This window comes from Somniosus microcephalus, chromosome 33 (genome assembly GCF_052327205.1).
Source record: "Somniosus microcephalus isolate GS21.2 chromosome 33, FLI_Smic_1.0, whole genome shotgun sequence".
Taxonomy (NCBI): Eukaryota; Metazoa; Chordata; class Chondrichthyes; order Squaliformes; family Somniosidae; genus Somniosus; species Somniosus microcephalus.
The window spans coordinates 19,786,942-19,810,439 of record NC_141019.1 but is presented as its reverse complement, the minus strand read 5'-3'; the positions used below and the strand labels follow the sequence as shown (position 1 = coordinate 19,810,439).

Genomic DNA, 23,498 nt, shown 5'->3' with positions numbered 1-23,498 from the left:
TACAGATAGTTTGCCATATATCTGTGCAATCCCTGTTTTGGCCTGTTGTCTTATTTCCAAACAATTTTCCTTTGGTTTCATTTCCACGATATTACTTGATAAATTCAGTTTAATAATCCTCTTTTTAATGCTGTTCAAGAAAGTATCTTTCAAACCACTTGTGGCAGATCCAGTTCATTCACATATGATTCTTACCTTACCCCTTTTCTTCAGGTTAGATACCTCCTCGCGCACAGCTCTTCCAACTGGGGCGAGGAGGAGTGCTGACCCTTTTGGTGATCATCTCCAAATGCCCGCCGTATTCGGTCCTTGCTGGAGGCATGTCCTCTGGGCCTGAAGAGGGCCTTTCGCTGCCCCCTCATGCCGTCTGCCATAACCTGCAAGGCTTGTGCTTCGACGTGAGCGTTTCTGGCGTACTACCTTGCCTCGACGAGCAATACAAATCATGCAGTGCGCAGCCAGATTGTTGCATTATGCGCACTATTGCAGGTGTGCACTGACTGGCTCTTCAATTGCACATTAGTTCTAACTAACCACATCTGATAGAAATCCCGCTGTTTAGTATCGTGTGTCACAACACACAGAAAAAAAGTCAAGTGCCTTTATCATGCATTCTCCATGCGCCAAGGAGAACTCCTTCCATGGACTTCTGCTTTCTGAGCTCCGGAATTTACAATACCTGAACCATCCCTGCCAGCAGAAAAGGCATGGGGACAAGAGACAAGGTCAAAAGAATGACAGTGGGGAGGTGACTAGAAATAAAATGACTGTTAGAAACTAGAAATTACCGTTGGCCATATTAGTGGACCAACGCTTAATGCGTTTATAAAGCAACCCTCTGTCCTCTGTTTATATTATAACAAAGGCATTGACCTGGTCATTTCTCGGGGTTAGATATTGTAAGATGGACCCTGAATATAAAGATGAGGTCAGTTAGGGAGGAGGAAATCCTAAAATGATGATAGGCCTGTGAGTCCACAAGGATTATCACAGTATCAACATTCAGTTTTGAACAGCTCAAAGACGTAAGAAAAAGGTATTGTCATTGTGGAAACTGCAGTTCAACCATCGCATTGGTAATGCTCCTTCGAGCTTGCAACAAAGTACTTTTCCTATAAGTTCATAGGTCACGTGTTACTTCTAAGGAGCAAGCTTAAAGTCGCATACACGTCTACAGGTAGTCATAAGTAACCGGTAGGAAAAGATGCTAATCAAATGGCTTTATTCCTTCATGCTAATAAGCACTTACAGATGTTATCTGATCGAGGTGTTTAAGATGATTAAAGGATTCGATCGGGTGGATCGAGAGAAACTATTTCCTCTGGTGGGGGGAGTCCGGAACAAGGGGGCAGAACCTTAAAATTAGAGCCAGGCCATTCAGGGGTGATGTCAGGAAGCACTTCTTCACACAAAGGGTGGTGGAAATCTGGAACTCTCTCCCCCAAAAAGCTGTTGAGGCTGGGGGTCAATTGAAAATTTCAAAACTGAGATTGATAGATTTTTGTAGAGAGAGAAACAGAATTAACATTTCAGGTCTGTTCTGACGAAGGGTCATCGACCTGAAACGTTAACTCTGTTTCTCTCTCCACAGATGCTGCCTGACCTGCTGAGTGTTTCCAGCATTTTCTGTTTTCATTTCCGATTTCCAGCATCCGCAGTATTTTGCTTTTGGATAGATTTTTGTTGGGCAAGGGGATTAAGAGTTACGGAACCACGGCGGGTAGATGGAGTTAAGATACAGATCAGCCATGATCACATTGAATGGCGGAACAGGCTCGAAGGACCTACTTCTGTTCCTATGTTCATCCTCTGTTCTACTGTAACTGGAAAGGATAGTCTTTACATACCCTACATGCTACATACTTAGCTTTAGGGTGCCCAGCTCAATGTTTTGGCTTCACCAGTGCTTTGCTGGTTATCAATATCAAATCTGTCTGCTGCAAATCCATCTCCTCATTGCCTTTTCCCCATTCCTACTAACACGATTATGGTGACCCTGGGCTTTGAATATCTCTGTCTCTGATGAGTACAATTATTATTGAAAGCTAACCACCAAAGCATAGATCATTAACGTACGAGAGAGGCATGTGGTACAAAGCCTAACAGATGATGGTAAGGGGGTGGGAGGGGGGGGGGGTAGGTTCTGAAACTGTTACTTCCTCATTGCAAGAATACCTCAAGGGACTATGTGAAGAAGTGACTTGCGTTCTAAAGGGCAAACACACCTTATTTTTGTACCCTTCTATAATATGCATTGTACTAGGTGACTAGAATTAGATCACTAATGTTAGCTTGTCCTGGGAGGCGGGTGCGATGAGTGGAATGGTGATTGACCAACAGCAGTTTACATATCTAGGCTTGTCCAAATGCTTACCTTCTTTTACCATGCCCACGGCAAGGCATTTCTGAAAACGGCAGAACTGGCATCGATTCCGTCGCCGCTTATCCACGGGACAGTCTTTATTTGCTAGGCAGACGTACTTGGCATTTTTCTGAACTGTGCGCTGTGGAAGCAAGTGAAAATTATCAGTGAGGAGAGGAGGTTACGAAGGAACTCCTGGTAGACAGATACGCGAGCAGATGCGCTTCGACGATTGGACGCAGTAATGCGGAGGTAGAAATCCGCCAAGGCACAACGTTCTCTGCACATATCCATATCAGAAGGTGAACCAGAGTTTGAAGGTTGAATGACTGAGTAGAAATCGGGTTCAATAATACAAATCTGCCTCCCCAGGTGCCTCAGTTGATAAATGCATTGCCCTTTCTGGAAATGAGCCAAACAAGCCAGCGAGGTGTCTGTGCAGAGGTAGCTGGTGTTAACCAGCGTGGAGCGAGGCACGAAAGTTGGCTTCAGTGGGGAGGAGCAAAAAAAAATAAACAATTACCCAACCACGGCGCCTGCACCTCATTAGAACATAAGAAATAGGAGCAGGAGTCGGTCATTCAACCCCTCGAGCCTGCTCCGCCATTCAATAAGATCACGGCTGATCATTGACCTCAACTCCACTTTCTCGCTCGATCCCCATATCCCTTAATTCCTCTGGAGTCCAAAAATCTATCGACCTCAGCCTTGAATATACTCAAAGACTGAGCCTCCACAGCCCTCTGTGGTAGAGAATGCCAAAGATTCACAACCCTCTGAGTGAAGGAATTCCTCCTCATCTCGGTCCTAAATGGCCGACCCCTTATCCTGAGACTATGCCCCCTAGTTCTAGACTCTCCAGCCAGGGGGAAACAACCTCTCAGCATCTACCCAGTCAATCCACTTCAGAATCTTATATGTTTCAGAGAGATCACCTCTCATTCTTCTAAACTCCAGAGAGTTTGGGCCATTCTATTGCAAATGAGCCACTCATAGCAGTGTGGGGGCATTGCGCTAGGACAGGAGCAAGTGCTGCAATGAAGCCTCTCAAGGTGGAATAGCCTGCCAACACTCACTGTCCGAGCTCAAGCTTGAAGAATGGGCAGTTGGGCAAGGTATTGGAGGGCTTCAAGTACCCCTGGGACTGTCCTGCAGTAGGAGGTACCACCTTCATGACAGTGGTGGGGGGGAAGTGGGAGAAAGCTGGGGTCTTGCTAGCCATAATAAATAGCTGTGGACTGGGACAACAGGATACAACCTTGCATACATTACATTTGCACTAAGAGGATGGATGTGACCATAGCTTTTTTGTTGGGTGAACAGGTGCCACAACAGTAGCTCTTATGGTAAACGCTCATGTTGGAGCCTAGGGTTGAATCCAGTCAAACCGAGGTTTCCCAGTGAGCATTCTTTACTGGTTCTCAACAGACCGGCCACCGCATGGTAGAAGATTAGAAGATGACTCCATCTTGGGGCAAAGGAAAGGTAGTGACATGAATCAGTCATTCATGAAAGAAAGACTTATGAAATAATACTGAGTGGCCTGCGGGTGGCGCTGTCCAGGGAGAGTATAAATACTCGGGCACGGGCCCAGCTTGCGCAGGACATTCTTAACAGGAACTAGTGAAGGACACAACTAGACCTCCATGTTGTAAAACAGTTGATTAAAGCTTTGTTTCATGCTTAGATCAAGTGCCTAGTAGTTTTCTTACATCAGGTAGCATGGAGGGGGACGGGGGGGGGGTTGTAGGCGGTGGTGCAGAAGCTCTTGATGTCATAGGTGTTGCGCCTTCCTGGATAAATGAGGTCAATGGAAAAGCAGCGAGGATATAATAGGAGGAGCAGGGATGTGGCAATAACCCAATCAATCAATCAGTGGGTTACACTCTTGTTCTAAATTGCAGTTGTTACCAATCTCAAACTAGCCTCACCTGGTATTCAATGTCCCAGACTAGAACTTTCAGCATTGGTCCAAGTTCAGAGTTTCAATTCCTATTCACTTCCATTTAATATATCCAGGCTATGCCTGGCCGAGCTGGTGAAATACCTAAACCCAGTTAAGGGATTGCGACAAGTTCAATTGGATCTTAACACTGAATTGCACCTTTGAACTCTCTCCAAGGTCTGTGGTGCAGGACCCACCAAGGAGAGAAGATGAGGTGAATCACGAGGTATTGGTTAAGTGACACCAAACTTGGGTTTAAAAGCTTGTAGATTGGAGGACGAGAAGACTGAGGGAGGTGAAGAGCTCCACTGTTTTGAGGTTAAGCAAAAGAATGAGTTAGCTGAGTCTTGATTTCAACACAGTGAGGATGCCGGGAGGGGAAAGAGTGTGTAGGATGGGGTATTTGGAGCTCATGACAAACAAGAAAATTCAGAGCGAATTGACCATAGCAGTGTTGTTTGTACAATCATTTGTAATGGACCATTAAAAAAAGACTTGCATTTCTATAGCGCCTTTCATGACCACCGGACGTCTCAAAGCCCTTTACAGCCAATGATACAGCCAATGAAGTACTTTTGAAGTGTTGTCAAGTGGTAGCCAATTTGCGCACAGCAAGCTCCCACAAACAGCAATGTGCTAATGACCAGATAATCTGTTTTGGTTATGTTGATTGAGGGATAAATATTGGCCAGGACACCGGGGAGAACTCCCCTGCTCTTCTTCAAAAGAGTGCCTTGGGATCTTTTACATCCACCTGAGAGAGCAGGTGGGGCCTCAGTTTAACATCTCATCTGAAAGACGGCACCTCCGACACTGCAGCACTCCCTCAGCACTGCACTGGAGTGTCAGCCTAGATTTTGTGCTCAAGTCTCCAGCGCCATCTAATTTGATTTACATGCATTACACAATGGGGGACTGCATGGACTAAACCTCCCAAAACAAGCAACCCATCTCACTGAAACTGCCTTTATAGAAATAATAAAAGGTTGCTATGGGTGAGTTCTTTCTGTTTCTCGACGGAAGGGATGTGGGTGCTGGAAGGCAAAACGCTTTCCCGCATTTTGTACGTTGGCATCAAGCACTCACATGTCAGGTTATTGCGCAGGTCAAACACTTCCACCTTACCCTCAGAGGAGGTAAATCAGTTGTGACTTTTTTCACTTCCCACACCAGCCATCCTGAAGAGTGAGCATGACAATGTATACGAAGGGATATTTTCATGCTGTGCGCTCCTGTCCATGAGGAACTGGGTTCAGATTGGTCAAGAGAGAGGAGGCTTTCATCTATCTCGGCTGGATTTGACGTCAAAGCCCAGTGGTGAAAGGATAGTGTGCTAACACGCAGTCCTCAGAAGCTGCGCAAAAAAATAGTGAGGGGTGTATCATCGAGAGGATGTTTTTTCATGGTTTCTTTATACGGTAGGGATCCATGAATAATGTGTTGTGACCAAACACTGTCGTATAACAGCGACCATATTAGACCATAAAGATATTAGTCCATTATGAACTGGCTGACTTTTTAAATATATCACTTACAATGATTTTCACCTGAGCAAAAAAATGCTCATCTGACGAACAGGGGCAGATATATTGTTGCCATGCAACTGGCCCATTGGTAGCGTGCCAGAACATCTGCAAAACAACTATCTCGGGTCCCTCTCCCCCACCCGCTTCCTAAGATCCAGTGTGACAGCTGTACTGAATATCTGTGTTGTCGATGTTACACGATGAAAAACAGATTTGTTTTTGACACTGTGCCAGGAAAATTCAGTGTTTAAAGGGCGTATTGTGTTGTGCAATCACTCACTGGCCAGTTGGTCATATTTGTGGTTGTCACTTCTTTCTTTTAAGACCCACTCCGATATCCTGCCGTACACTTTAACAGTGTTTGCTCATTTAAAGGAACAGTACATCATTGGAACGTCTTTCCCCCCTTTAAGCAGCAGCAATTTGTGAAAAAAATGTTGCCGGGCTGGCAAATATTTTAATGAAAATACAAGATCATAGAATCATAGACTGGTTACGGCACAGAAGGAGGCCATTCGGCCCGTCGAGCCCGTGCCGGCTCTCTCTGCCAGAGCACTTCAGCCAGTCCCACTCCTCCGCCCTTTCCCCGTAGCCCTGCAAATGTTTTCCCTTCAGCGACTTATCCAATTCCCTTTTGAAAGCCACGATTGAGTCTGCCTCCACCACCCTTTCAGGCAGTGCGTTCCAGATCCTAACCACTCGCTGCATAAAAAAGTTTTTCCTCATGTCGCCTTTAGAACACCTTAAATCCGTGTCCTCTGGTTCTCGACCCTTCCGCCAATGGGAACAGTTTCTCTCTTATCTACTCTGTCTAGACCCCACATGATTTTGAACAATAACTTGCTTGGTTTAAAAAGCAGTCATCTATCCTGTAAAATACATTCTAGTGGCTTCCCGAGAGCTCAAAGGACTGCATGGTGCAGTACTGAGCTGTGCAGACCTGGATCCCAGGACTGTGCTCCGTTAGCTGATCTCACCTTGCGTTGGCAGTCGAGACGCTCCAATTGGCCTCGTCATCCCTGATCGGGGAGGGAAAGAAATCGTGAGGCTGCATCCTTGCTCCTGGTCACTAGCTTGTTGAAAATCGCTTGTGTCTGGGTGAGTACAGACGCAGGGCTCGCCGGCGATGCCCCCGCAGCCAAATAGCACCCCAAGCCCTCACTGTATAAACTCACACACGAGGGACGGTCACCTGGGCGAGGTCTCGGAGGTCGGAGGTCAACTGACAGGCATTATCGATAGCATGCTGGAAGTGACCAACGGGCAGACGTGCAACGCATGGATACGACAGCCTCCGTTATCTTAGTGGAGGATTCAACCCATTTAAAATAAATGGATTGGCGTCTGCACTAAAGCAATGGACAGAGGAATGTCATATGAGGGCAGTAAGGAGTCCCTCGGTTAATAGTCATTTCTCGTCTGGATAGTCTGACTAATGTAGTTACATTTTGGTTAGGTTAAAGAAGCCTTTTGTATGAGTCATTTTTCGTTGCAATTTTAGATGTCACTTTTACTATATATATACTGTATTATACGCACACATACATTTATACACACACACACACACACACACACATATATATATTTATACACACATACATACAAACATACAGTTATATACACACACGTATACACTATATTTTTTTTATTCATTCATGGGATGTGGGCGTCGCTGGCAAGGCCAGCATTTATTGCCCATCCCTAGTTGCCCTCGAGAAGGTGGTGGTGAGCCGCCTTCTTGAGCCGCTGCAGTCCGTGTGGTGAAGGTACTCCCACAGTGCTGTTAGGGAGGGCGTTCCAGGATTTTGACCCAGCGACGATGAAGGAACGGCCGATATATTTCCAAGTCAGGATGGTGTGTGACTTGGAGGGGAACTTGGAGGTGGTGGTGTTCCCATGCACCTGCTGCCCTTGTCCTTCTAGGTGGTAGAGGTCATGGGTTTGGGAGGTGCTGCCGAAGAAGCCTTGGCGAGTTGCTGCAGTACGTCTTGTAGATGGTACACACTGCAGCCACGGTACGCCGGTGGGGGAGGGAGTGAATGTTTAAGGTGGTGGATGGGGTGCCGATCAAGCGGGCTGCTTTGTCCTAGATGGTGTCGAGATTCTTGAGTGTTGTTGGAGCTGCACTCATCCAGGCAAGTGGAGAGTATTCCATCACACTCCTGACTATATCGTAAAGTCTCCACTGGCAAGGTTTACTGTGCGGTCACCCCTCCACATACCAGCTGGCCTGCATACCCTGAATTCCTCATAAGTTGATAGTATAGTTTTGGTCTATATTTAACTTTGGTCTTCTGTTATTTTTAAGTGTGCAATGCAATTTCACACCTGGATGATGTTCAATGATTGCCAAACACATGTACAGATGCAATTTGACATGAACGTAAAAGCAGTCAGACAAATAACAAATGCAAACACTCAAAGATGACTTCACACGGTACAAGGGCTCTCTGGTAAAATGGCAGTGAAGGAGCTAAATCGAGGATACCCAGGAACGGTGGGTACAGTGCAGTGGGGCTAAAAGGATTAAATTATGAGGACAGGTTGCGTAGACTAGTCTTGTATTCCCTTGAGTTTAGTAGTTTAAGGGGTGAGCTAATTGAGGTGTTAAAGATGATTAAAGGATTTGATCGAGAGAAACTATTTCCTCTGGTGGGGGGAGTCCAGAACAAGGGGGCATAACCTTAAAATTAGAGCCAGGCCGTTCATGGGTGATGTCAGGAAGCACTTCTTCACACAAAGGGTGGTGGAAATCTGGAACTCCACCCCCCCACCCCGCAAAGCTATTGAGGCTGGGAGGTCAATTGAAAATTTCAAAACTGAGATTGATCGATTTTTGGTAGGTAAGGGTATTAAGGGTTATGGAACCAAGGCGGGTGGAGTTCATAGAGTCATAGAGTTATACAGCACAGAAAGAGGCCCTTTGGCCCATCGTGTCTGCGCCGACCATCAAACCCTGTCCAATCTAATCCCATTTTCCAGCATTTGGTCCATAGCCTTGTATGCAATGGCATTTCAAGTGCTCATCCAAATGCTTCTTGAATGTTGTGAGGGTTCCTGCCTCTACCACCCTTTCAGGCAGTGAGTTCCAGACTCCAACCACCCTCTGGGTGAAAAAGTTCCTCCTCAAATCCCCTCTAAACCTCCTGCCCCTTACCTTGAATCTATGCCCCCTTGTTATTGACCCCCCTACTAAGGGGAAAAGTTCCTCTTTATCTACCCTATCTATGCCCCTCATCATTTTGTACACCTCAATCAGGTCCCCCCTCAGCCTTCTTTGCTCCAAGGAAAACAACCCCAGCCTGTTTAGTCTTTCTTCATAGCTGAGGCGCTCCATCCCAGGTAACATCTTGGTGAATCTTCTCTGCACCCTCTCCAAAGCAATCACATCCTTCCTATAGTGAGGCGACCAGAACTGCACACAGTACTCCAGCTGTGGCCTTACCAGCGTTTTGTACAGCTCCATCATAACCTCCCTGCTCTTATATTCTATGCCTCGGCTAATGAAGGCAAGTATCCCATATGCCTTTTTAACTACCTTATCTACCTGTTCCGCTGCCTTCAGGGATCTATGTACATGTACACCAAGGTCCCTCTGACCCTTTGTGCTTCCTAGGGCCCTACCACTCATTGTGTATTCCCTTGCCTTATTTGTCCGTCCAAAATGCATCACCTCGCACTTTTCAGGGTTAAATTCCATTTGCCACTTTTCCGCCCATCTGACCAACCCATTTATATCGTCCTGTAGCCTGAGGCTTTCCTCCTCGCAATTTACCACCCCACCAATTTTCGTGTCATCTGCGAACTTACTGATCATACCTTTTACATTCTCATCCAAATCATTTATGTAGATCACAAACAGCAAGGGACCCAGCACCGATCCCTGAGGTACCCCACTGGACACAGGCTTCCAGTCACAAAAGCAACCTTCCACCATCACCCTCTGCCTCCTGCCACTCAGCCAGTTTAGGATCCAACGTGCTAAGGCACCCTGGATCCCATGGGCTCTTACCTTCTTGACCAGTCTCCTATGCGGGACTTTGTCAAAAGCCTTACTGAAGTCCATGTATACCACATCCACAGCATTTCCCTCATCCACACACCTTGTCACCCCATCGAAAAATTCAATCAGATTGGTCAGACATGATTTACCCTTGACAAAGCCATGCTGACTATCCCCGATTAATCCTTGCCTCTCCAAGTGGAGACTAATTTTGTCCCTCAGAATTTTTTCCAATAATTTCCCTACCACAGATGTTAGGCTCACTGGCCTGTAATTCCCTGGTTTATCCCTGCTACCCTTCTTGAATAATGGTACTACGTTAGCTGTTCTCCAGTCCTCTGGCACATCCCCTGTGGCCAGAGAGGTTCTGAAAATTTGTGTCAGAGCCCCTGCAATCTCCTCCTTTGCCTCACACAGCAGCCTGGGATACATCTCGTCCGGGCCTGGGGATTTATCCACTTTTTGGCCTGCTAAAACCGCTAGTACCTCCTCCCTCTCGATGCTAATATGTTCAAGTATATCACAGTCCCCTTGCCCGATTTCTATGTCTACATCGTCTTCCTCCATAGTGAACACAGATGCAAAAAATTCATTTAAAACCCCACCTACATCATCTGGCTCTACACACAGATTGCCACTTTGGTCCCTAATGGGCCCTACCCTTTCCCTGGTTATCCTCTTGCCCTTAATATACTTATAAAACATCTTAGGATTTTCCTTTATTTTGCTCGCCAGTGTTATTTCATGGCCCCTCCTCACTCTCCTAATTTCTTTTTTAAGTATGCCCCTGCACTTTTTATACTCCTCTAGGGCTTCCTCCGTCTTTAGTCTTTTGTAACTGCCGAAAGCCCCCCTTTTTTTCCTAATGCATTTTTGTATATCCCTTGTCATCCAAGGTTCCCTTTGCTTGTTGGTACCACCCTTGACCTTTACGGGAACATGTTGGCGTTGTACTCAATCTATTTCCCTTCTGAAAGTCTCCCACTGCTTTGATGTGGATTTTCCTATAAGTAGCTGCTCCCAGTCCACTTTGGCCAGATCCTGCCTTATCATATTAAAATCGGCCTTCCCCCAATTTAGAACCCTTATTTCCGGGCCGTCTTTGTCTTTTTCCATGACCACCTTAAATCTCACCGAATTATGGTCACTGTCGCCAAAATGCTCTCCTACTGACACTTCCACCACTTGCCCGGCTACATTCCCTAGAATTAGGTCCAGTACCGCCCCCTCTCTTGTAGGACTTTCTACACGCTGGCTCAAAAAGCTCTCCTGGATGCACTTTAAGAATTCTGCACCCTCTAAGCCTTTCACACTCTGACTATCCCAATTTATATTGGGGAAGTTGAAATCCCCCACTATTATTACCCTATTATTTTCGCACTTTTCTGAGATTTGCCTACATATCTGTTCCTCTATCTCCCCCTGACTGTTTGGGGGCCTATAGTACACTCCCAGCAAAGTGCTTGCCCCCTTTTTGTTTTTAAGTTCTACCCATATGGCCTCATTAGAGGAACCCGCTAATATATCATCCCTCCTTACAGCAGTAATTGACTCCTTAATTAATATTGCAACACCCCCTCCCCTTTTACACCCCCCTCTGTCTCGCCTGAAGATTCTATACCCCGGAATATTGAGCTGCCAGTCCTGACCCTCCCTCAACCATGTCTCCGTGATAGCAACAATATCGTACTCCCATGTGCTCAACAACAACTTCAGTTCATCCACCTTATTTGCAGATACAGATCAGCCATGATCTAATTGAATGGGGGAACAGGCTCGAGGGGCTGAATGGCCTCCTCCTCTTCCTAAGTTCCTAAAACCTTGTAACCCCTGACAGGTGTTTTGATAGCTTTTAAAGTATGATGAGGGTCGAGAAAAGAGATAGGAGCGTCAACTCAAAAGCACTATGTTGCGGCTGTGCAAACAGCCTGTTTCCTGAAACTTGCGGATCTTGAAGTTTACTCGTGAGTAACAGATTGTGTGTGGAGGAAGAGTGGGTGGGGGAATTCTCATGTCACTGGCTTTCAGTGAAAGCACGAGTTAGTCACAAGTGAGTCACGCGCGAGTTATAAAGGTCTCTCTTAGAAATGTAATCACCTTGGTATTCCCCCTTATCCCCATTGTATTGTCAGTCTGCCTCACAAGTCAAGACACTTTAAGCAGTCATATATCAGTTACACGACTTTTCGGTTCATTCAAAGAAGTCATTCGTGTATTGCTTTTTTAAAAATTATTTTCATTATGGACAGTTATTTAGTATGATTTTACACTGGTATGGGGGTCAGGGAGTGACTTAAAGAATAAGGTACTGCCAAATCCATTTTTAAATGCAAATCTGGGAGCTGATCCAGAGATGTCTGGCCTCAGAAGAACATGCTATCGGTGGGCACTGATGCATACTCTGCCAGAATCATTCCAGGACACAGGTCCCTATCAGTGACATCACTATGGTTGGCCAGTCTCCATTGTGCCAGAATATATATATATATATTTTTAGCACGATATAGAATCTTACAGCACAGAGGGAGGACATTCAGTCCATTGTGCCTGTGCCGGCTCTTTGAAAGAGCTCTCCAATTAGTCCCACTCCCCCGATTTTTCCCCATTGCCCGCCAAATTTTTCCCTTCAAGTATTTATCCAATTCTCTTTTGAAAGTTACTATTGAATCTGCTTCCACCGCCCTTTCAGGCAGCGCGTTCCAGATCCTAACAACTCCTCATCTCCTCTCTGGTTCTTTTGCCAATTACCTTCAATCTGTGTCCTCTGGTTACCGACCCTCCTGCCACTGGGAACAGTTTCTCCTCAGTTACTCTATCAAATCCCCTCATGATTTTGAACACCTCTATTAAATCTCCCCTTAACCTTCTCTGCTCTAAGGAGAACAATCCCAGCTTCTCCAGTCTCTCCACATCACTGAAGTCCCTCATCCCTGGTACCATTCTGGTCAATCTCCCCTTAACCTTCTCTGCTCTAAGGAGAACAATCCCAGCTTCTCCAGTCTCTCCACATCACTGAAGTCCCTCATCCCTGGTACCATTCTGGTCAATCTCCTCTGCACCCTCTCCAAGGTCTTGACATCCTTCCTAAAGTGCGGTGCCCAGAATTGGACACAATACTCCAGCTGAGGCCAACCAGTGATTTATAAAGGTTTAGTATAACTTCCTTGCCATTGTACTCTCTATTTTCAATATTCGTCTTAGACTTTCCCTTTTAAACAGCCTCAGGTCTCTTATTACAGTGTGGCCACCAATAGGAACTGCTGGGTTCTAGCCAGGACCTCGCCCCTCCCTATCTCAATAACCTCCAGCCCCCTACAACCCTCCTTATCTCAATAACTTCCTCCAGCCCTACAACCCTCCCTATCTCTGTAACCACCTCCAGCCCCTACAACACTCCCCATCTCTGTAAGCTCCTCCAGCCTCCTATAACCCTCCCTATCTCTGTAACCTCCTCCAGCCCCTACAACCCTCCCTATCTCTGTAACCTCTTCCAGCCCTACAACCCTCCCTATCTCTGTAACCTCCTCCAGCCCCTACAACCCCTCCCTATCTCTGTAACCTCCTCCAGCCCAACAACCCTCCCTATCTCTGTAACCTCCTCCAGCCCCTACAACACTCCCTATCTCTGTAACCTCCTCCAGCCTCCTACAACCCTCCCTATCTCTGTAACCTCCTCCAGCCCCTACAACACTCCCTATCTCTGTAACCTCCTCCAGCCTCCTACAACCCTCCCTATCTCTGTAACCTCCTCCAGCCCCCTACAACCCTCCCTCTCTCTGTAACCTCCTCCAGCCCCTACAACCCTCCCTATCTCTGTAACCTCTTCCAGCCCCCTACAACCCTCCCTCTCTCTGTAACCTCCTCCAGCCCCTACAACCCTCCCTATCTCAATAACCTTCTCCAGCCCCTATAACCTTCCTTATCTCTGTAACCTCCTCCAGCCCTACAACCCTCCCTATCTCAATAACCTCCTCCAGCCCCACAACCCTCCCTATCTCTGTCACCTCCTCCAGCCCTACAACCCTTCCTATCGCTGTAACCTCCTCCAGCACCTACAACCCTCCCTATCTCTGTAACCTCCTCCAGCCCTACAACACTCCCTATCTCTGTAACCTCCTCCAGCCCCCTACAACACTCCCTATCTCTGTAACCACCTCCAGCCCCCTACAACCCTCCCTATCTCTGTAACCTCCTCCAGCCCCTATAACCTTCCCTATCTCTGTAACCTCCTCCAGCCCTACAACCCTCCCTATCTCAATAACCTACTCCAGCCCTACAACCCTTCCTATCTCTGTCACCTCCTCCAGCCCCTACAACCCTTCCTATTGCTGTAACCTCCGCCAGCCCCTCCAACTCTCCCTATCTCTGTAACCTCCTCCAGCCTCTACAACCCTCCCTATCTCAATAACCTCCTCCAGCCCTACAACCCTTCCTATCGCTGTAACCTCCTCCAGCACCTACAACCCTCCCTATCTCTGTAACCTCCTCCAGCCCTACAACACTCCCTATCTCTGTAACCTCCTCCAGCCCCCTACAACACTCCCTATCTCTGTAACCACCTCCAGCCCCCTACAACCCTCCCTATCTCTGTAACCTCCTCCAGCCCCTATAACCTTCCCTATCTCTGTAACCTCCTCCAGCCCTACAACCCTCCCTATCTCAATAACCTACTCCAGCCCTACAACCCTTCCTATCGCTGTAACCTCCTCCAGCCCCTACAACCCTCCTTATCTCTGTAACCTCCTCCAGCCCTACAACCCTCCTTATCTCAACAACCTCCTCCAGCCCTACAACCCTCCCTATCTCTGTAACCTCCTCCAGCCCTACAACCCTCCCTATCTCAATAACCTCCTCCAGCCCTACAACCCTCCCTATCTCACTAACCTCCTCCAGCCCTACAACCCTACCTATCTCTGTAACCTCCTCCAGCCGTACAACACTCCCTATCTCTGTAACCTCCTGCAGCCCTACAACCATCCCTATCTCACTAACCTCCTCCAGCCCTACAACCCTCCCTATCTCACTAACCTCCTCCAGCCCTACAACCCTCCCTATCTCTGTAACCTCCTCCAGCCGTACAACACTCCCTATCTCTGTAACTTCCTGCAGCCCTACAACCATCCCTATCTCACTAACCTCCTCCAGCCCTACAACCCTCCCTATCTCACTAACCTCCTCCAGCCCTACAACCCTCCCTATCTCTGTAACCTCCTCCAGCCCTACAACACTCCCTATCTCTGTAACCTCCTCCAGCCCCTACAACCCTTCCCTATCTCTGTAACCTCCTCCAGCCCTACATCCCTCCCTATCTCTGTAACCTCCTCTAGCCCTACAACCCTCCCTATCTCTGTAACCTCCTCTAGCCCTACAACACTCCCTATCTCAATAACCTCCTCCAGCCCCCTACAACCCTCCCTATCTCTGTAACCTCCTCCAGCCCCTACAACCCTTCCCTATCTCTGTAACCTCTTCCAGCCCTACATCCCTCCCTATCTCTGTAACCTCCTCTAGCCCTACAACACTCCCTATCTCAATAACCTCCTCTAGCCCTACAACACTCCCTATCTCAATAACCTCCTCCAGCCCTACAACCCTCCCTATCTCAATAACCTCCTCCAGCCCTACAACCCTCTGAAATCTCTGCATTTTTCCAATTCTGACCTCTTGCGCCTCCCCAGTTTCCTTCGCCCCGCCATTGGCGGCCGTGCCTTCAGCTCCCTGGGCCCTAAGCTCTGGAATTCCCTCCCTAAACCTCTCCACCTCTCCACCTCTCTTTCCTTCTTTAAGACGCTCCTTAAAACCTACTTCTTTGACTAAGCTTTTGTCCTAATATCTCTTTCTGTGGCTCAGTGTCAATTTTTTGTCCGATTATGCTCCTGTGAAGCACCTTGGGACGGTTTACTACATTAAAGGTGCTATATCAATGCAAGTTGTTGTAGTTGTATCACTTGAGCTCAATGCAGAGGTGTAGCCAGTATGAGAATCGGGCTGGGAGGAGGACATAACCTATGCTATAGAATTTGAGAGAGAGTAACACACCCATCCCATTCTTCACCTCCTGCAAACCGTTCCCCCCCCCCATGCCTAATGGGTTGAATTGCATCTGGGGGTGAAAGATTTTTCCTTAAGTCACTCATGGGGATTCCGTTAGGAAAAGTGTTTTAACCAAAACAAAATTTGTTTTAACAGCTACCTTCACGTCTAGGAGATATTTCTTCACACCACCTTAGCTCACTGGCTTGCTCTCTCTCCCTCTCTCTCTTTATGGCTCTCTTCTCCCATCTCTTCCCTCAACCAAGGTCACATCAACAAAAGGCGCTTTACTGCTGTAATTATGCATTCGATGACCCTGGCATGCATTTTCCCAGAGAACCACGAGCTGAGACTGAGAAGGCACACACAGCAGTAGCCCTGGGGCTAATGTCAAATTATTTTACACTTAGCAGATATGAATGAACCATTGAAAAAAAACGAAGCCTTAATGCAGTTATTAAATACAAATAAACTCCATTTTCCATTATACCCCATTGGAAGGTCAAACCCCACTCTCAACTAAAAAACAATGAGACATTTGAAAGGACCACTATTTTCTGGGGATTTTTTGCCAGACACTTGATTAAGCTTGTACACAGAGGGTCACTGTGTCACAAGTAGGGTTGCTACCTGAACTGGATAGTGGGCAGTCTGAAAATTTCTAGAATATAAACCGTACATCCAAAATGTTTTTGTTTTTTCAACGCTCTCCTGTGTCCGGTGATTAATTAAAGGAGTAAGTCATGGCAGGAGAGCTCAGACCCGTGTTCTGCTCCTCCTGCTCTATGTGGGAAATCAGGGACGCTGCCAGTGTCCCTGGCGACCATGTGTGCGGGAAATGCATCCAGCTGCAGCTACTTGTAGACCGCATTGTGGCGCTCGAGCTGCGGGTGGATGAATTTTGGAACATACGCGATGCTGAGAGGCTCGTGGATAGCACGTTTAGCGAGTTGTTCACGCCTCAGGGTAGGGCAGCACAGGGGGTGACCATCAGGCGGAGCAACAAAGGCAGGCAGGTAGTGCAGGGAACCCCTGCGGACATCCCCCTTTCAAACAAGTATACCGCTTTGGATACTGTTGAGGGGGATGACTCACCAGGGGAAGGCAGCAGCAGCCAACTTCCTGGCACTGGCGGTGCTCCTGCTGCCCAGGAAGGGGGGAAAAAGAGTGGGAGAGCTATAGTGGTAGGGGATTCTATAGTAAAGGGAACAGATAGGCGTTTCTGTGGCCGTAGACGTGAATCCAGGATGGTTTGTTGCCTCCCTGGTGCCAGGGTCAAGGATGTCACTGAGCGGCTGCAGGGCATTCTGGAGGGGGAGGGTGAACAGCCAGTGGTCGTGGTCCACATTGGTACCAATGACATAGGTAAAAAGAGGGATGAGGTCCTGCAGCAAGAATTTAGGGAGCTAGGTGAAGGATTAAAGAGCAGGATCTCAAGGGTTGTAATCTCTGGATTACTCCCGGTGCCACGTGCTAGTAAATATAGGAATAGGAAGATAGAACAGATGAATGCGTGGCTAAAGGGATGGTGCAGGGGGGAGGGCTTTAGTTTCCTGGATCACTGGGTCTGCTTCTGGGAAAGGTGGGACTTGTACAAGTCGGACGGTTTACACCTGAACCAGAGGGGAACCAATATCCTTGCGGGGAGGTTTGCTTGCACTGCTGGGGGGGGTTTAAACTAACTTGGCAGGGGGATGGGGTACAGAGTGGAGCTATATTAGGGGGTGATTTACAGCCAAATACAGAGGGAAAAACAAGTCAGCTGGGAAGGCAAAGCAAATATGTGAAGGCAAAAGAGAATATGGCAGGGCTGGAAGGCATTTATTTTAATGCAAGGAGTCTTGCAAATAAGGTGGATGAACTGAAGTTGTTGTTGAACACATGGGAGTACGATATTGTTGCTATCACGGAGACATGGTTGAGGGAGGGTCAGGACTGGCAGCTCAATATTCCGGGGTATAGAATCTTCAGGCGAGACAGAGGGGGGTGTAAAAGGGGAGGGGGTGTTGCAATATTAATTAAGGAGTCAATTACTGCTGTAAGGAGGGATGATATATTAGCGGGTTCCTCTAATGAGGCCATATGGGTAGAACTTAAAAACAAAAAGGGGGCAAGCACTTTGCTGGGAGTGTACTATAGGCCCCCAAACAGTCAGGGGGAGATAGAGGAACAGATATGTAGGCAAATCTCAGAAAAGTGCGAAAATAATAGGGTAATAATAGTGGGGGATTTCAACTTCCCCAATATAAATTGGGATAGTCAGAGTGTGAAAGGCTTAGAGGGTGCAGAATTCTTAAAGTGCATCCAGGAGAGCTTTTTGAGCCAACATGTAGAAAGTCCTACAAGAGAGGGGGCGGTACTGGACCTAATTCTGGGAAATGTAGCCGGGCAAGTGGTGGAAGTGTCAGTAGGAGAGCATTTTGGCGACAGTGACCACAATTCGGTGAGATTTAAGGTGGTCATGGAAAAAGACAAAGATGGCCCGGAAATAAGGGTTCTAAATTGGGGGAAGGCCGATTTTAATATGATAAGGCAGGATCTGGCCAAATTGGACTGGGAGCAGCTACTTATAGGAAAATCCGCATCAAAACAGTGGGAGACTTTCAGAAGGGAAATGGAGAGAGTACAACGCCAACATGTTCCTGTAAAGGTCAAGGGTGGGACCAACAAGCAAAGGGAACCTTGGATGACAAGGGATATACAAAAATGCATTAGAAATAAAAGGGGGGCTTTTGGCAGTTACAAAAGACTAAAGACGGAAGAAGCCCTAGAGGAGTATAAAAAATGCAGGGGCATACTTAAAAAAGAAATTAGGAGGGCGAGGAGGGGCCATGAAATAACACTGGCGAGCAAAATAAAGGAAAATCCTAAGATGTTTTATAAGTATATTAAGGGCAAGAGGATAACCAGGGAAAGGGTAGGGCCCATTAGGGACCAAAGTGGCAATCTGTGTGTAGAGCCAGATGATGTAGGCGGGGTTTTAAATGAATTTTTTGCATCTGTGTTCACTATGGAGAAAGACGATGCAGACATAGAAATCGGGCAAGGGGGCTGTGACATACTTGAACATATTAGCATCGAGAGGGAGGAGGTGCTAGCGGTTTTAGCAGGCCAAAAAGTGGATAAATCCCCAGGCCCGGACGAGATGTATCCCAGGCTGCTGTGGGAGGCAAAGGAGGAGATTGCAGGGGCTCTGACACAAATTTTCAGAACCTCTCTGGCCACAGGGGATGTACCAGAGGACTGGAGAACAGCTAACGTAGTACCATTATTCAAGAAGGGTAGCAGGGATAAACCAGGGAATTACAGGCCAGTGAGCCTAACATCTGTGGTAGGGAAATTATTGGAAAAAATTCTGAGGGACAAAATTAGTCTCCACTTGGAGAGGCAAGGATTAATCGGGGATAGTCAGCATGGCTTTGTCAAGGGTAAATCATGTCTGACAAATCTGATTGAATTTTTCGAGGGGGTGACTAGTGGGGTGGATGAGGGAAATGCTGTGGATGTGGTTTACATGGACTTCAGTAAAGCTTTTGACAAAGTCCCGCATAGGAGACTGGTCAAGAAGGTAAGAGCCCATGGGATCCAGGGTGCCTTGGCGCGTTGGATCCTAAACTGGCTGAGTGGCAGGAGGCAGAGGGTGATGGTCGAAGGTTGCTTTTGTGACTGGAAGCCTGTGTCCAGTGGGATACCTCAGGGATCGGTGCTGGGTCCCTTGTTGTTTGTGATCTACATAAATGATTTGGATGAGAATGTGAAAGGTATGATCAGTAAGTTCACAGATGACACGAAAATTGGTGGGGTGGTAAATTGTGAGGAGGAAAGCCTCAGGCTACAGGACGATATAAACGGGTTGGTCAGATGGGCGGAAAAGTGGCAAATGGAATTTAACCCTGAAAAGTGCGAGGTGATGCATTTTGGACGGACAAATAAGGCAAGGGAATACACAATGAGTGGTAGGACCCTAGGAAGTACAGAGGGTCAGAGGGACCTTGGTGTACATGTACATAGATCCCTGAAGGCAGCGGAACAGGTAGATAAGGTGGTTAAAAAGGCATATGGGATACTTGCCTTCATTAGCCGAGGCATAGAATATAAGAGCAGGGAGGTTATGATGGAGCTGTACAAAACGCTGGTGAGGCCACAGCTGGAGTACTGTGTGCAGTTCTGGTCGCCTCACTATAGGAAGGATGTGATTGCTTTGGAGAGGGTGCAGAGAAGATTCACCAGGATGTTACCTGGGATGGAGCGCCTCAGCTATGAAGAGAGGCTGGACAGGCTGGGGTTGTTTTCCTTGGAGCAAAGAAGGCTGAGGGGGGACCTGATTGAGGTGTACAAAATGATGAGGGGCATAGATAGGGTAGACAAAGAGGAACTTTTCCCCTTAGTAGGGGGGTCAATAACAAGGGGGCATAGATTCAGGGTAAGGGGCAGGAGATTTAGAGGGGATTTGAGGAGGAACTTTTTCACCCAGAGGGTGGTTGGAATGTGGAACTCACTGCCTGAAAGGGTGGTAGAGGCAGGAACCCTCACAACATTCAAGAAGCATTTGGATGAGCACTTGAAATGCCATTGCATACAAGGCTATGGACCAAATGCTGGAAAATGGGATTAGACTGGACAGGGATGGATGGGCGGCGCAGACACGATGGGCCGAAGGGCCTCTTTCTGTGCTGTAAAACTCTATGACTCTATGACTCTATGTGCAGACATTTATTATTAACTTGTGCGTTCATGTCCCACTCCAGGGACTTGAGCCCATAATCCAGGCCGACACTCCCAGTGCAGTGCTGTCGGAGGTGCCGTCTTTCAGATGAGACGTTAAACCGAGGCCCCATCTGCTCTCAGGTGCACTTAAAAGATCCCACGGCACTATTTGAAGAAGAGCAGGGGAGTTCTCCCCGGTGTCCTGGGCCAATATTTATCCCTCAACCAAGATCATTAAAACAGGTTATCTGGCCATTATCACATTGCTGTTTGTGGGAGCTTGCTGTGTGCAAATTGGCGGCCATATTTGCCTACAAAACTGTGGCTCCACTTTGAAAAGTAATTAAATGGCTGTGAAGCACTGCGGGGTATCCTGTGGTCTTGAAAGGCACTAGATAAATATAAGTTTTTTTTCTCCTTTAAGGTTTTCAATGGATTTTCATCAGCAGCTAAGCAAACATCAGAACTCAAGAATATTTTTTAATGGTGAGAAACTTTCAAATGTTGGTGTTCAGAGAGATTTGGGTGTCCTCATGCAAGAAACACAGAAAGCTAGCCTGCAGGTACAGCAAGCAATAAGGAAGGCAAATGGCATGTTGGCCTTTATTGCAAGGGGTTTGGAGTATAAGAGTAAGGAAGTCTTGCTACAATTGTACAGGGCCTTGGTGAGACCACACCTGGAGTACTGTGCACAGTTTAGGTCTCTGTATCTAAGGAAGGATATACTTGCCTTGGAGACGGTGCAACGAAGGTTCACTGGATTGATTCCTGGGATGAGAGGGCTGTCCTATGAGGAGAGGTTGAGTAGAATGGGCCTATACTCTCTGGAGTTTAGAAGAATGAGGTGATCTCATTGAAACATACAAGATTCTGAAGGGGATTGACAGGGTAGATGCTGAGAGGTTGTTTCCCCTGGCTAGGGAGTCTAGAACTAGGGGGGCATAGTCTTAGGATAAGGGGTTGGCCATTTAAGACCGAGATTGTTGTGTATGTACCTTTAAGAGAATAACTGGTCTCAGACTGCAGTACCGGCAGTGACCACCCCTGTATAAAAGGCGCTAGAGAGCCTCGGTTGTTTAGTTTCGTTATGAACTTCCACCAGTAAAGATCAGTTTGTTTTCACTCCTGCTAGTCCGTGTCTCAATCATTCACGGACTTAACACTGGCGACGAGTAAGAAACGAACTTACCTGCAACTCAGCAGCAGCTCCGACGACGTTGTTGAAGGTCGGAGCCAGAAGAAAGAAAAAATAAATAAATAGAGTCCATTGAAACTCGAGAAACGGGCGTCAACCGTCAATCATCGGGTTCAAGGCTTTGCAGGAGCGACTTTCCAGAGCCAGGCTGGGTTCCTCGGTCCGTGGTTTCCCAGCTAATCGGGCTGGTGGCAGGTAGTGCTCTGATCCTTCCTGGGCTGCGGCGGGCTGAAGCTCGATCGGGTGGCCTTTCAACGGGGCCAGGCAGCGAGTCGGGAAGCAAGGAGAGAGAGAGAGGGTGGAGCATACAGGGCGCGGCCGGTGTTTCGAAGCTGGGCAGCGTTCGGACCTCAGAAGAGGGAGGGAAGTGTCCCAGAGGGTCCGCTCCACGACGGGAAAATAATAAAAGAAAAAGAATACGCGCAAGAAACCGTGGAAAGCAGCGCTAACAACAGCGGGGAAGAAGGCAAAGCGCGGGAGGCGCCATTTTGTTAAATCGGAGAAGAAGGCAAAGCGCGGGAGGCGCCATTTTAGATTTGCAAGATGCCGAAGACTGGCTGTATCACTGCTTTTGATAATACATTAGAGGACTGGACCACGTATGTGGAAAGAGTCGAGGTATATTTCGAGGCAAACGATATAGCGGAGGGGAAAAAGGCATCGATATTGTTAAACTTAATGGGCGCTAGAACGTACGGCCTATTGCGGGACCTGATTACTCCAGCCAAACCGAAGGCGAAGAGTTTTAACGAAATTGTTGCTGTTCTACAGGAGCACTTAAACCCTGCACCGCTGTTGATAGCAGAAAGATTTAAATTCCACAGGAGAACTCAGCACAAAGATGAGAGCAATGCTGAGTATCTTACGGAACTACGCAAGCTATCAAAGCACTGCCAGTTTGGAGCAGGACTGGCAGATACCCTACGGGACAAATTTGTCTGTGGACTCCTGAGTGAAGGAACACAGAAGAAGTTACTCGCAGAAAAAGAGCTGACGCTAGATAAGGCTTTCAGCGTGGCAGTATCGTATGAAGCAGCAGCCAGGGGAGCTGCAGAAATTCAACAAAAACCACAGGAATACGGCACCCACGAAATGACACGGGGATTTGCAAAATGTTATCGCTGCGGCAGAACTAACCATGACCAGAAGGACTGCTGGTCCAAAGACAAAATATGCAGACAATGCGGGAAGATTGGACACATTGCACGAGTTTGTAGGTCTGGGAAGAAGACCCACGACAACAAAAAGGCTACTAAGGAACCGTACAAGAAAGTACAAAAGATGACAGACAGTAGTTCCAAAGACCAGATGAGCGATAGTGAATCCGGAAACAGGAGACTAAGCTGTCTCAAACTTCACAATGTAATCGCAAAAGAGGATCACCGAACCATTTGGGTCACTCTCACGATAGCAGGGTCCCAAGTTAAAATGGAATTGGATACAGGATCAGCGCTAACCATCATGAATCGACGAGACTACGAGCGGCTATTTTCACACTGATGCGCTATCAATAACTCAAAAGACTGAGATTAAGCGAGTAACTAACAGGCTTTTATTAACAAGAGAATGAAGGTGTGCCTCGAGTGGTCGACCGGTCCAGAATACAGAGGGACTGTGGAGCAGTCACCTTTATACCTGGACTCGTGGGAGGAGTCAGCCGAGACATGTACAGGCATGTACACAGTGGAATACAAACAGTGGTTTACCACACACACATACCCTTGAGA

The 23,498-nt window shown here is 47.4% G+C and overlaps 1 protein-coding gene across 4 annotated transcripts in view; it reads right to left on the bottom strand.

The window, feature by feature from the left end:
- The window catches only part of LOC147096989 (nuclear receptor subfamily 4 group A member 1-like), a 92,837-nt gene that overhangs the window by 21,961 nt on the left and 47,378 nt on the right, over positions 1-23,498 (bottom strand). For all 4 annotated transcript variants that reach the window (XM_085972703.1, XM_085972702.1, XM_085972704.1 and 1 more), the window contains one exon: positions 2,375-2,504. In XM_085972703.1, the coding sequence (XP_085828829.1) occupies positions 2,375-2,504 (130 nt within the window). The remainder of the gene's footprint in view (positions 1-2,374; positions 2,505-23,498) is intronic.